The following is a 15,549-nucleotide window of genomic DNA, read 5'->3' as shown; positions in this document are numbered from 1 at the left end:
CAAAACACGTAGAGAGCGTGAGATTCTTGTAGGAGCCTGCAATAAACCTGCTATCTCCTTGAACGGAGTGCTATCCACTTTTTTGGTTTTGGTGTGATCGCAATACAATACACCTAAGGTGATTAGTGTGATAACTTTAATTGTCACAGAAAAAGTAATCAAACCAAAGAGAGCTGCTGAAAACAAAGGGCAGAGATTCACTATATTCACACGGTATCAGGGAGAGAACTTTGGACAAAGGAGTTTAGGGTGCAATGTTCTTCCCAAGGCACGTTTTTTCAAACTTGCCATCTTGGTTTTCTCTGTGTTGGAGGAGAAATACAGATCTACTGTCTTCTACCTTATCTTCATTCTGCACATGGCATCAGCCTGTCCGTTCACACATGGGGTGGATTTTGCAAAATGCATACTTTCTTGGAACAGGGTGGAAGGCAGGATCAGTGTTTTCACTGTTGGGGAAACACTGCGTTTGACACTAGCCTAAAGCTACAAAAATGATCCTGGGCTACTGAGCAACTTACATATGTTACTATTGTCTGAACAGAAATGAGCCTGGCTGACAAGGAAGAGAGTTGTGAGTAATAGGCCATATTCTGGTTGGACCACTGCTCTAACTGGAGACCTGAAGGTTCCTCCTTAGAGACCCTTGTTTTTAAAGGAAAAGGAAAACCTAAAATGAATAGGACTAAAAATGCCATGTTTTATATGCTGAACTTATTGCACCAGCCTAAAGTTTCAGCTTGTCAATAGCAGCAATGATCCAGGACTTCAATCTTGTCACATGGGGTCACCATCTTGGAAAGTGTCGGTGACAATCACATGCTCAGTGGGCTCTGAGCAGCTGTTGAGAAGCTAAGCTTAGGGGTTGTCTCAAATTATCAAGCAGAAAATGATTATGGTCTGTAATATAAGCTGATGCTACAGGGCTGATTATTAAATGCTGATGCTAATTGCACTGGTTTCTGTGCTGCCATGTAGTAATAATCCATATAAATTACAAATCAGCTTTATACTGTGACATTTATATTCTATGTGTACTGTATATTGTGAGTGGGTCCTAAGCTCAGCAAGTGAACGCAGCAAAGAGCATGTGCAGTGAATCTGGGGAAAAGAAGATGGGGAGCTACTGGGGCATCTTTGGAGACGCAGATCTTTACTTCTTAAGGGCTGTGATTGCCTGGGGTTGGTACAGAAGCCCAAAACATAATGTACAAAATTTCTAGCTTACGTTTTTAGTTTAACTTTCCTTGTCCTTTAAATACATTTGTTAATGACCTTCATGTTGGCATTGACTGTACTGCTATTTGCTGACAACACAAATTTATGCAAAGTAATAGGATCCGTGCAGGATTATTCCAGCCTGATAAAGATAAATTATGGACTGAGGCTGAGCAGCTAAGTGGCCGATGATATTTAAAACTGATAAGAAGAAAGTCTATGCATTTTCGCAACAGTAATATGCATGTGCATAAACACTAAATAGGACAGGGCTAGGTTAATAACCTTAACACCACAAAACCATAAAAGTGTTCATGTCAGCTTTGTGTATTGCCTTATCCTAAGGAAATCTGAAGTCTATGAAATGAGGGTAATGTTGCTGCAATTATGCTGTGTCAGCAAAAGCCTTTGGCCCGAATTATGTCACATACTTTGTTAGCTTTCTGGAAGGAGATTATAATGCTAAAATAGGGTAAGAAAGTTTGTGAACACACAGTCAAAGAATAATGGAGTCTCCTGCAGCTGAAACTAACAGCTGCAGACAAAAAAAAAGGCCACAATCAGCTAGTTTTTTTTTTTAGAGTGATGGCACACAGAGAGATTTAGTTGCCTGCGATAAATCTTTGCTACTGCGGGGGACTAATCTCCCCAAAAGGCATTAACACCAGCAAGAATATGAAGTTGCCCAAGTTTCCTCGTGAGGCAACTTTGGAAAACTGAATTGACGCTTATGCCATCCCGACTGCCATTCACATTCTTGCGGGAAGGAATTTTGTGGAGATTACTGTCCAGCAGAGCGAAGATTTATTGCAGGCAACTAAATGTCCCTGTGTGCCACCACCCTCAAAGCTGAAAAAGGAGAAAAGGCACAGGTTAGACAACAGATAAGCTCTGTAGCATACAATGGGATTCTTCAAAATGTATCTGTTAGCTACTGAGTATCCTGTGATTGAATGGCTGCCCCCATGGCTACACAGCAGCTTGTTTATATAAACTAGAATTGTGTTTCTGAAACAAACATCCATTTGACCAGTGCAGGGCAACAGTAGTTGGGGGTAAATGATCCTCCCCTTAATTAGCGCTCCATACAAAGGTGTCAGGAGGTACAGACCAAACCAAGGCCCAGTATTTAATGCCTGCCTTACGTAGTGTTGCCACCTTTTCTGAAATAAAATACCAGCCTTCCTATATATTTATCTTTTTTCCCTATTAATAACATTGGGACCAACCATCATTTTTACCGGCCAGGCTGGCAAAATACTGATCAGGTGGCAACCCTAGCCTTACTGTAAAAAATTTTTTAGTTGTCTCCTGTAGACTCCATTTTAATTAAATAGTTCAAAATTTTAAGTATAATGTTCATACACAACAGCCATGAATATCCTGTAAACGGTGTTTAGTGATACAGGATTATTTATCAGGAAACCCCTTATCCAGAAAGTTCCCAATGACCAGAAGGCCGTCTCCCATAGACTCCATTATATCCAAAAATCCAAATTTTTTAAAATGATTTCCTTTTTCTTTGTAATAATAAAACAGTACCAAACTAAGATATAATTAATCCTTATTGGAGGCAAAACCAGCTTTTTGGATTTATTTAATGTTTAAATAATTTTCTAGTAGAAGGTATGAAGATGCAAATTGCAGATATGTTATCTGGAAAACCGCAGGTCCCGAGCATTCTGCATAACAGGTCCCATACCTCTACAATCAATTATATTTGATGCTCAATGATTTGTGCCACATGATTCCCTGAAACTTGCGCATCTGAAACAATACGAAGCCCCTAATATTCTTATATTTTACAAATAGGAGTAGATTATTTACTGCATCTCTATATACAGGTCTCCCCAGGGCATTTTTTATCAGGTGCATTGCCAGGTACTTTTTTGGTGACTGCATGTAAAACCTGTTCTATTACGGAAAGTTTGTTATTCACCTTTTTACTTAAGTCCATATGAATGAGCTCATGTCAAAAACAGGGGTATTTTCCTTCGTTGGAAAAAAAAATATAAACCTACATTTGAAAACAGCAGTTAAAGGAGAAGGAAAGGTTAAAACTAAGTAAGCCTTATCAGAAAGGTCCACCTAAATACACCAGTAAACCCTCAAAGTAGTGCTGCTCTGAGTCCTCTGTCAAAAGAAACACTGCATTGCCTTCCTTCTATTGGGTACACATGGGCTTCTCTATCAGACCTCCTTGCCCCGGGTGTGAGCATGCTCAGTTTTCTCCTCTCCCCCCCTCCATCCCTTCTCTGCTTTAATCTGAGCCCAGAGCTATAAGTGAGCAGGGAGAGACTCAGTTTGATGTGACATCACTTCCTGCCTAATACTGCAGCTGCTATCCTAAACAAACAAAGAGCTTCTAGAGCTTTTTACTCAGGAATGGTAAAACATTCTACAGAATAAATATAGCATTCTAGCTTGCACTATTGCAGCTAATCTACTGGCAATAAAATGCCTCCGTAGCTTTACATCTCCTTTAACCTCAACAAGTGAAGTGTGATATGAAAATCACAACATGGTGTTAATCCTTCCCACATACACCCAACACAATAAAAAACACAAAGCATATTACCTCTATGGTGGGATGTGTGTTATGCTTGTAAGCAGTATAGAGAGGAAACTGAATTTGAAAGATTTTTGCCACACACAACAACAGTTTTTCTTTTTCGTCAGTACTCCATAAATTAAACAGGTCAGTGCTTTTTATTGATTCTTCTTCAGTCAGGTTACAAGTTCTTGTGTTATCGAGCGTCTTTTCTTGGGGCTTGCATGGTTGTTTGAGCCTCTCCTCCTCCCCCTCCTCATCTTGGGGCTCCTTTTCTACATTTAGCAGCTCCTCCGATGGGTTATGGTCATCCTGCCAATTAGAATCAGGGCTAGTAGTGCAAATTTTCAGAAGCTGGTCCCGAAGGGCTTGGACTTGGCCAATTACCAAATTAATAAGGGCACAGACAACTTGGTTAAAGATTTCCAAATGCTTATACTCCTTAAAACAACACAGACACTGCCTGGAGAGAGGAAAGAAAAGTAATTTCATTTTGAGGTGGATTATAGCAGCTAAATCAAACATGATATGAATAAATGAAAGATACAGAATAGCTATTTTATCCTTTAATGATCCTGAAATTATGTTGCAGTATATTTTTATAAAAAAAGGCACAAATCACCAAATAATAGATACCTTAAAAGGGTGGTTCACCTTTAAGTTAGCATGTTACAGAATGGCCAGTTCTAAGCAACTTTTCAAGTGGTCACCATTATTTTTAATTTTTTATATAGTTTTTTTTTTTTGTTTGTTTTTTTGCCTTTTTCGTCTGACTTTTTAGCCTTCAAATGGGGGTCACTGACCCCATCTAAAAACAAATGCTCTGTAAGACTTCAATTGTATTATTATTGCTACTTTTGATTACTCATCTTTTATTCAGGCCACTCCTATTCATAATTTAGTCTCTTATTCGAATCAATGAATTGTTCCTAGTGTAATTTGGAACCTAGCAACCAGATTGCTGAAACTCCAAACTGGTCTGCTAAATAAAAAAGATAGATACGTCACAAAATAACACAAGTAATAAAACAAAAATTAATTGCAAATTTTCTTAATGTCATCTGAAAAGGTTAACTCAAAAGGTGAACAACCCCTTTAAAAGGGTTGTTCACCTTTGAGTTAACTTTTCGTATGATGTAGAGACTGATATTTTGAGACAATCTGCAATTGGTTTTATTTTATTATTATTGTGTTTTTTGGAGTTATTTATCATTTTTTCAGCAGCTCTCCAGTTTGCAGTTTCTGCAATCTGGTTGCTAGGATCCAAATTACCATAGCAACCATGCATTGATTTGAATAAGAGACTGGAATATGAATAGGAGAGGCCTGAATAGAAAGAGGCATTATAAAAACAGCATTAATAATACATGTGTAGCCCTATAGAGCATTTGTTTTTTAAATGCTGAAAAGAGTCATAAGAAGAAAGCAAATAATTCAAAAACTATAAAAAAATAATGAAGATCAATTAAAAAGTTGCTTAGAAGTTTTATAACATACTAAAAGTTAAATTAAAGGTGAACTACCCTTACTTTTGTAGTAGCCTTGTTTTATAACCTGGTACTCAAATTTCTTTACTTATTATGGATTAAATGGTTAATCCCCACTAGCCATGAAGATTTATTGAAAGGGGATCGATCAGCGACAATATTTTTATTTTATTTTATTTCCAAGTCATCTTATACAGATATTGACCTGGGAACAAATGGCAGTGAGAAAGAAACTGCGCTTCAGATCAACAGAATAGGAATAAGCACCAACACAGCAGTAAAGGGCATGACTTTATGATAAAGGAATGTTTCTGTGTTGGCAAAGATATGTATTGCTGGGAGTTTGGGGGTCACTTCCCAAATATTCTCTCCAAGAAAAGAACATTGGATTAAATATTGCAATTAGTAATACTGAGATGTTCCTATGGAATTTCATAGAAAAGTGGCAGTTTCACTTCATGATGAAAGCACAGTCTTAACAAGAAGACATTAAAAGCACACATCAACATTTCCATTACCTCTGTGTCCAGGAATTAATGTATGCAAATATCTTGAGAGCATGTTCTTTTCTGAGCTGTAATCCATCATTGCCTTCAGAGTCCGAGACTGGAATTGAAACAAAACAGAACAAGAAATTAGACAAAAAAAATCATCTGTCAATTGCAGTGACTCCAATTTATAAAGAGGGGTTTGTGGGGTTGATAAGGGGCAGTGTGAGACCCAAAATTATAACTTGCAGACTTCATACATATTTTGTATGGGAGCAAGATTAAGGGGCCTCCATTTACTAACAATCGAATTTTGATTATTTTTTTTGTTCAACAAATCTCAAAACATTTGTGGTTTTCTTTCTTTTTTTTTTAAAGCTCTAAAAAGTCAAGTCAATTCATTTTAAGTGTAAAAAACACGAAAACCTCAAATACAAAACTTCTGAGAGATTATTACATTCATGAACCCCTTTCCTTTTATACTACTTACTACTCGGGATCTCTTACCTGAAAACCCGATATCCAGAAATCTCTTAATTACAGGAAGCCCATTTCCCACAAAACCGCTTTTTAAGCAAATAATTTCAAAAATCTAAAACTTAATGGCATGAATGCAAATGTTTTTAGTAGACTTGAGGAACGTGGCTGTAAATTACCCTTATACAGAAAACCCGAAATCCCAAGCATTCCGAATAACAGACCACACGAATAATAGTTTACACAAATAGTACTGTATTGATTCCAAATACAAAGAAATATAATAAATACAGGTTTCTCCTGTATCTCTACTGTAGTAAATATTAAAGGGACAGTACAATTATAAGGCTTACTGGGCTATTCAGGGCAACTTTTATTGTAGTCAAAGGAGTGAATCCAATGAAAATGACAGATTGCTCAGATTTCTATTTACAGTACAACTGCTGCGAGGCAATTTACAAGGATGGGTTACAGCTGCTTTCTTCCATAAAGGAAGACAGAAAGTTAAACAGACCTTTGAGGGCTAACGGCAACTGGAAGGTCTTCGAATAGGCACCATTATCCTTCATGCAAGTGTTACATACAGCACCTTTTGATCCTGCTGCCTTTCAGTCATTTTTAGAACTCCCCTGAAGATACACTACCCCACCCATTTAAAAACAGTTAATGTATGTTTATAACTTGTATGTTAAATTGAATGAAGAAGCATGACTGTTGTGTCATTGTTTTGAAGCAATATGCTATTAGACAATGTTTCACACCGAGCCAATACAGTCAAATGAAAAAGTTTGGGAACCCCTCTCAGCCTGCATAATATTTACTCCACTTTCAACAAAAAAAAGATAACAGTGGTATGTCTTCAATTTCCCAGGATCTGAACAAAGTTTTCAGTGAAGCAGTATTCAATTGTATGGAATTAAATCAAATGTGAAAAATATGGTTGTGCAAAAATTTGGCTACCCCTGCAATTTTGCTCATTTGAATGCATGTAACTGTTCAATACTGGTAACTGGCGATACCAAATTGGTGGTATTAGTTTGTTTAGCCTTGAACTTCATAGGCAGGTGAATCCAATCATGAGAAAAGGTATTTAAGGTGGCCAATTGCAAGTTGTGCTTCTGTTTGACTCTCCTCTGAAGAGTGACAGCATGGGATCCTCAAAACAACCCTTTAAAAGATCTGAAAACAAAGATTGTTCAGTATCATGTTTAGGGGAAGGCTACAAAAAGCTATCTCAGAGGTTTAAACTGTCAGTTTTAACTGTAAGGAAGATAATCAGGAGATGAAAGGGCACAGGCACAGTTGCTGTAAAATTCAGGTCTGGCAGGCCAAGAAAAATACAGGGGTGGCATATGTGGAGGATTGTGAGAATGGTTACAGACAACCCAAAGATCACCTCTAAAGACCTGCAAGAACATCTTGCTGTAGATGGTGTATCTTATCTGTTCTACAATTCAGCGCAATTTGCTGTACCCTGTATGGCAGGGTGATGAGAAGAAGCTACAACAGAGTCGCTTGTTGTATGCAAAAGCTCATTTAGACTAGCCACAGTCATTTTGGAACTAAATGCTTTGGACTAATAAGACAAAAATTTAGTTATTTGGTTATAACAAAAAGCGCTTTGCAAGGTGGAAGAAGAACACCGCATTTCAAGAAAAACACCTGCTACCAACTGTCAAATTTGGTAGAGGTTCCATCATGCTGTGGGGCTGTGTGGCTAGTTCAGGGACTGGGGCCCTTGTTAAAGTCTAGGGTCGGATGAATTCAACCCAATATAAACAAATTCTTCAGGATAATTCTCCAGAATCCAGACACTCATCAAAGGCTATAGGAGGCGTCTAGAGGTGGTTACATTTGCAAAAGTAATATCTCTGTTGGGGTGCCCAAATTTATGCACCTGTCTAATTTTGTTATGGTGCATAGTGCATATTTTCTGTTCATCCAATAAACTTTCTGTCACTGCTGAAATACTACGGTTTCCATAAGGCATGGTATATATTAAAAGGAAGTTGCTACTTTGAAAGCTCAGCCAAAGCTAAACAAAACTGCAAAGAATTAAGAGGGGTTCCCAAACTTTTATGACTGTACTTCTGTTATATAACATGCACCTAAGAAATGTTTTCTACAAGGAGGCCATATAGTAGCCCGCAAGAGCAAAATAAGCATGAGAACTACCTTAAGGAGCACAAAAAAAAAAAATTCATGTTTTCTGAAAGGGGAAGGAAACCTCCTCGGCGCTAACCCCCCTCCCGTGTATTGCCCCCCCTCCCTCCTCCCCCCTGGCCTACCCCTCCCGCTGGGCAAATGCCCCTAACTTGTTACTTACCCTTCTGCGCAGGTCCAGTCCAGGGAGTTCACAGGCGACATCTTCTTCCACGCGATGATCTTCCTGCTTTGAACGGCGCATGCGCAGTAGGATCGTTTCGCCGGTACGATCTACTGCGCATGCGCGTGACTTTTGGCGCATGCGCAGTAGATCCGTACCGGCGAAATGCTCCTACTGCGCATGCGCCAAAACGCCGGTCAAAGGAGGAAGAAGATCGGCGTGGAAGAAGATGTCGCCTGTGAACTCCCTGGACTGGACCTGCGCAGAAGGGTAAGTAACAAGTTAGGGGCATTTGCCCAGCGGGAGGGGTAGGCCAGGTGGGAGGAGGGAGGGGGGGCAATACACGGGAGGGGGGGAGGGGGGTTAGCGCCAACGAGGTTTCCTTCCCCTTTAAGTCATCAATTTTGCTTTCAAAAAGCACCTGGATTACTTATCTGCTATCCAGAAACACCAGAGAGCAGAAGGTTAAAGGGATTGCTCACCTTCCAACAGGTTTTTTGAGTTCAGTTGTTCTTAGATAGTTCACAAGAAATAAAGACTTTTTTTCAGTTACTCTCTATATTCTACTTGTGGCCATTTTTCTAATATTGAAGCTAAAAGTTAAATTTTGCACCTTATGTTTTTCTAAAATACCTCTGGGAGGTGAGTCACCAACCCATTGCAAAACTGTTCTAAATTGATACATTAGTTAATACACTTCTTGTCTTTGGCCCTGCTGAGCAGAATCCCTGCGTTTCATTAAGGGCAATTAATCTCCTCTCGCAAGGACTCACCAAATCTTTTCCCTGTGGCTAACATGCAAATCACTGCTGAGAAAACATATGCAGCACCACTATTTCCGGAAGTAGTCCAAAGTTTTTCTTGCAAGTAAACTTCAGTAATTTCTTTCAATTCACATGTTGCAAGGTGACTAATCTCCTCGTTTGTCATTGCCCTAAAGGCAGCTGTTTGATACAATATTGATACAATAGTTAATAATAGATGCTGCTGAGAAATGTATCAACTAATGTAGCAAATTGTAACAGTTCAGAATCTGCACCTGGATCACTGAGCTGCCAGATGGAAACACCAGGGAAGGGATCAGGAACCTTGGCTCTCCAGCTGTTAAGGAACTACAAGTCCCACAATGCATTTGCCTTTAGACTCCTTCAAAAGGCTCCATTATTGCATTGTGGGACTTGTAGTTCCTTAACAGCTGGAGAGCCAAGGTTCCTGATCCCTTCACCGAATCCAGGATTCGGTTCAGTATTCAGCCGAATTTTTCAAGACGGATTCGAGGTTCGGCCGAATCCAAAAAAATGGATTCGGTGCATCCCTACATTAAACTTCACTTCTGGATAAGGATGCACGGAATCCACTATTTTGGATTCAGCCGAACCCCTGAATCTTTCGCGAAAGATTCGGCCGAATACCGAACCATATCCTAAAGGTCCCCTTTAGGATAGACGCAAAGATTTCTCTTGCCGAACGACTGACTTTAGCGAAGTCCGACCAATCCTTCAAAATTATCGTGCGGTTAGTGGGATTCGACCGTTTGAACATCTTAAGATTTTTTCTCCGACATCAAGAAATTGATCTGCCAGGTTAAAAAATCTGTCGGTCCCAGTGCACTCTAACTATGTTTGCAGGGACAAGCAGGCAGCTCCTCTTTGTTTTCCTGGAAAATTGGTCTTTTTAGTTGATGGACAATTTGTACGATCGTTCCGAGATAATTGTGGTCTCACGATGATGATCGGATCTTTTAAAAATCACATCTATGGCCATCTTAATTTGCATATGCAAATCAGGGATGGAGGCGGGGAAACATATTTTACTTCCTTGTTTTGTAACAAAAAGTAACGCAATTTCCCTCCCACCTCTAATTTACATATGCAAATTGGGATTCGGATTGGCCAGGCAGAAGGATTCGGCCAAATCCAAACCCTGCTGAAAAAGGCCGAATCCTGAACCAAATCCTGGATTCAGGCATCCCTTATTTTGGAAAAACCTGAAGAAGAAAAAATAGCATGAAAAGCAATTGAAAAAGGTCATTATTTCCGTTGAGCAATCTTAAAACAACTGAACTGAAAAAAAGTCTTTTAATTTAAGTAGAAGGTTCAAAAATAAGCAATCAAAATCAACTGATTGGGGTACAGGCAAAACAGCCATTATATATTTTAATGCTAGTGTCCCTTTTGAGGCTGTTTGAAACCTGAACTCTGGTTCCATTAAAAAAATGTAATATAAAATGCTCTTCTATCAAGGAATTTATCTAATAATTGGTGAGTGTTAATTTACTAAGCACAAACTTAAAAAAGGAGTAAACTATAATTTGGTATTCTGTCAAACAACGGACACTCTGCCTTGCAGAAACAAGCTAACTTTACAACCCAAGAACAAATCTAAAGAGGGTGAATTGATGAAGAAAGCATTTTCCATCAACCTGCTAATATAATATGGCCGATTCACACTCTTCTTTTGTGCGGTGGTTGCCAATTGGAAAGCTAAGATTGTTTGTTAAACCAATTTCAGATTCTGGCAAGGCTTGACCCTTAAAGGAACAGTAACACCAAAAAAATTTAAGTGCTTTAAACAGTGGCGGAACTACCGGGGGAGCAGGGGGTGCAATTGGGCCAGGGCCCGCACCCCCTCAGGAGTTGACATACACATACTGACCGGAGCTTGTCTCACATACTGATACAGATGCACAGTTACATGATAACGCATGTTCTGAAACACAACTGCAAAGATAAGCCCCTTACATCCCCATCAGCTGTTTGTGAAGCTCTAGGGGGTCCCAGAAGAGCCTCAGGCTAATTGCAGGTCTCCTTGCCATAAGCACATCAAGAAATGTTTTCACTCGTAATGAAAGAGGAGTCTGTTGAGAGTGCAAAACTTGCTGACGGGTCACATTTTACAGCTGCTCAGCAAATTTGAAAACTAAAAACAGAGTCAAACACCTTGGTAGCCATAAAACAATTGTTGTAGCAAACTTGACAGAATCCCAGAAAAAAAGTTTTCTACAGGTTCTCATGGTCTTCTTGTTTTTGCAGAATTTTTACTATTTTTTTTTTTTTCTATTTGAATCTTTTCTAAACATTCATGGAATTTGTGGTTTTAGAGAAAATTTGTGTATCTAAAACGTCCACAACTACACAAATTCATTTTGATAAACAAGGCTCTTGAGAATTGGTGCGCTGCTTCATGCCCGAATCAAATCTTGTATTCGGTAAATTCCTAATGCAACGCTTAACTACTTACTTAGGAATATTCTGTGTTCTATGGATTTAGGAATATTCTGTGTTCTATGGACTTTGAAATATTCTGTGTTCTATGTACTATGTTAGAAAACCCCAATCTTCACACAAGTCCATGAACTAGGGATGCCACCTGGCCGGTATTTCACAGGCCTAGCTAGTAAAATACCAGCCAAAGGCGGTATTACAAATTTACCGTCAATGTAAATTTGTAATCCTTATTGTTCTGCCTCAAATGCAGTCCCTTCCCGGCGAAACGGCCCCTGAAACGTCATAATCCCGCCCTGAAATGGCATAACCCCGCCCCGAAACAGCACAACTCCACCCCTCCCCCACCTCTACGTCACCTGTAGGGCCAGATCTAAAAAGTAGCAACCCTACCATGAACTAAATACTCTAGCATAAATGGACTTATTTTATTAAGTTCTGTTAAGAGTAATACTGAAAACTGCAACTCATTTTGTTGTGCATAATGAAAGAAATGTTATTAATTCAAATACCTGTATACTTTAAGGGTTATTTATCTAAAGTGGAGTTTGTGAGGTTTTTTTTATACCTTGAATAAACTCATAACTCAAAGTTTTCTTAGTTATGAAAAACCTTGATTGTAAAAAACTTGAATCAGATGTAACTGGGGGGGAACTCGAATACTCTAATTGATCGATTATCGGTGAAGAAAACTGGAATCGCTCAAATTTATCGAGTTTTCGAGCAAAAACCACCAAAAAAACCTTAACATCATGAAGGCTAAAAACATCTTCAAATTTGACCTCAACAGGTTTTGAGGAGTATTTTCAGATTTGAGCTATTTGCAGTTTTTCGAACTCGCCCTAAGTTTTCTCTTGAGGCAACTTCAGAAAACAAAGAGTCGCGTGTGCATTCCTCCAGGTTATTTTCATTTAAGCTGGCGGGGTGCAGGGGGAAGGCAGTTCGGGGAGATTAGTCGCCCCGAAGAAGAGGAGATTTGTCGCTGGGGCGACTAATCTCCCCGAATCTGCTCATGTGGCCGGACCCTTAGGGAAATGTTATGACGCTGGTAAACGTAGGGGATGTATGCAGTACAAATAATGCTTTTTGGGTGGGAAAAATGTGCCCAACTTATATACATCGTAAGAAAATGTAGGCTTTACATGTCCTTTAAAGTGGAAAAATAAATGCTAATGCTTTTCAACTTTTCCGAATATACTGAAGTGGAAGAAATGATCCAGGATGTTGTGTTTTTGGTTGCAATTTGTTTCAGTTTAGCAAAATTAAAACTTGCTTCTGCCCAGCCTCATTAGAATAACTTCCTTTCTATCATGCTCAGCAGAAAACAAGCGTGCCGGAGACTCAAAGAAAATTGTATTGAAATGTAACCAGTTGAGAGCAGGAAGGCTGACAATCCCCCTCTTCACATTGGTGCTTGTGCTGTTGTTTATGTATATGCCAATCACATTCCAGTAGTGTTTCTGAAGCAAACAGATCAGTTTTACCAGTGCAGAGCAACATTACATGATATTTTCATTACTTTAAACACTTTCATTTTTTGGTGATAATTTTCCTTTAAATGAATATGACTAAAAATGCCATATTTTATATACTGAACTTATTGTACCAGCCTAAAGTTTCAGCTTCTCAACAGCAGCAATGATCCATTATTTCAAACTTGTCACAGGGGGTCACCATCTTGGAAAGTGTCTGTGACACTCACATGCTCAGTGGGCTCTGAGCAGCTGTCGAGAAGCTAATCTTAGGGGTCGTCGCAAATTATCCAGCAGAAAATGAGGTTGGTCTGTAATATAAGCTGATGCTACAGGACTGATTATTAAATTCTGACACTAGTTTCTGTGCTGCCATGTAGTAATTATATGTATTAATTACTAATCAGCCTTATATCGTGACATTTATATTCTAAGTGTACTGTATATTGTGAGTGGGTCCCTAAGCTCAGTAAGTGACAGCAGCACAGAGCACGTGCAGTGAATCAACAGAAAAGAAGATGGGGAGCTACTGGGGCATCTTTGAAGACACAGATCTTTACTGCTAAACGGCTGTGGTTGCCTTGTGCTGGTGCAGAAACCCAAAACATAATGTACAACAATTCTAGCTACTTCTTTAGTTAGGTTTTAGTTCTCCTTTAATGTGGTCAGTAGGTTGCAGATAAAGTATTTGTGTGCAGGTTGGGTCTGGGATTAAAAATTGGACCCATGCAGGACTCTAGTTTCAATACAGGCAATCATGATGTCTGCATGCTTATGGTTACCAGAAAAGCAGTAATTGCCGAATGGTTCCTGTTAATAATGACTGCATTAGAAAATAAATCCTGTGGCTCTAAGAATGTTCCTATGATCCTTCAACAACCAGAGACTGTTAGGGGACATTGGAGTGGCATATTCCTAAGAGGAACAGTTTGGGTATGCCTTGATTTGAAAATCCTACTAATACAAAGCACATCACAAAGTCTCTCCCCGGCATTGTGCTCAGTGCGTAGACAGGAAAATAGCTATTAGATACAATTGCCTTGCCTGCGCCTCTATTCAGAAAAAGCACAGGTTATAATGAAATTTTCAGCACTTCAGTCGGATGGATGTATGCCGGGATACAATGAGTTCAGGACCACTGGTATAGTTATACAATTGCTTTGTCTGCTCCTCTTTTCGAGTTATAATGAAATAATATAATGTAACCTGGGGGATGCAAGAAGTTAAGGATCAACGGTACTGATAGAATTGGCAATCTTTATTCAGATCTGCCAGGATCACTTAAAGGAATTGTTCAGTGTAAAAATAAAAACTGGGTAAATAGATAGGCTGTGCAAAATAAAAAATGCTTCTAATTTAGTTAGTTAGGCAAAAATGTAATTTAAAGGAGAAGGAAAGGCTAAAATTAAGTAAGTTTTATCAGAAAGGTCTATATAAATACACCAGTAAACCCTCAAAGTAATGCTGCCCTGAGTCCTCTGTCAAAAGAAACACTGCATTTCTTTCCTTTTATTGTGTACACATGGGCTTCTGTATCAGACTTCCTGTTTTCAGCATAAACCTCCAGGGCTAGGGCTTAAGCATGCTCAGTTTGCTCCTGTCCCCCTCCCTCCTACCCTCTCTGCTGTAATCTGAGCCCAGAGCTATGAGTGAGCAGGGTAATCTAAGGCAGGAAGTGATGTCACACCAAGAAAATATGGCAAACCGAGAGAGCTTCTAGAGCTGTTTATTCAGGTATGGTAAAGCATTCTGTAGAACAAATAGTGTTATAGATTGCACTTTTGTGGCTCATCAATTGGCAATGAACTGCTTTGCTAGCTTTCTTTCTCCTTTAAAGTCTGGAATGAATTGATGTGTAACATAATAGCCAGAGCACTACTTCCTGCTTTTCAGCTCTCTTGGTTTCCACTGATTGGTTACTATTGAGAGAGAACCACATGGATCATAACTGTTGCTTTTGAATCTGAGCTGAATGCTAACGATCAATTGCAAACTCACTGAACAGTTATGTCCCATGTGGCCCCCCTTCAAGTCACTGACTAACTCAGAGTTAGAGAGCTGAAAAGCAGGAAGTAGTGTTCTGGCTATTATGTTAGACATCCAGTCACTCCAGCCTTTATACATTACACTAACTATATTAAAAACATGTTTTCTTTTGCAAAGCCTATTTACCCAGTTTTTATTTTTACACTGAACTGTTCCTTTAACATCACAAACTAATCTAGCATACAGCTCATATTTTGCATTCCTGGGAATGGGCTCCTCTATAACGGTGGACTTTGCAATTAGTCAGACAGCCTTGGGAA

General features: G+C 39.2%; 1 protein-coding gene across 3 annotated transcripts in view; it reads right to left on the bottom strand.

Annotated features, from left to right (window-relative positions):
- Window positions 1–15,549, bottom strand: part of usp34.L (ubiquitin specific peptidase 34 L homeolog) — a 139,206-nt gene that overhangs the window by 111,111 nt on the left and 12,546 nt on the right. For all 3 annotated transcript variants that reach the window (XM_018262841.2, XM_018262843.2, XM_018262844.2), the window contains exons 2-3: window positions 5,775–5,862; window positions 3,797–4,232 (exon numbers count right to left, since the gene is read on the bottom strand). In XM_018262841.2, the coding sequence (XP_018118330.1) occupies window positions 3,797–4,232; window positions 5,775–5,862 (524 nt within the window). The remainder of the gene's footprint in view (window positions 1–3,796; window positions 4,233–5,774; window positions 5,863–15,549) is intronic.

Source organism: Xenopus laevis, chromosome 5L, assembly GCF_017654675.1.
Source record: "Xenopus laevis strain J_2021 chromosome 5L, Xenopus_laevis_v10.1, whole genome shotgun sequence".
Taxonomy (NCBI): Eukaryota; Metazoa; Chordata; class Amphibia; order Anura; family Pipidae; genus Xenopus; species Xenopus laevis.
This window is presented reverse-complemented; position numbering and strand designations above follow the sequence as displayed.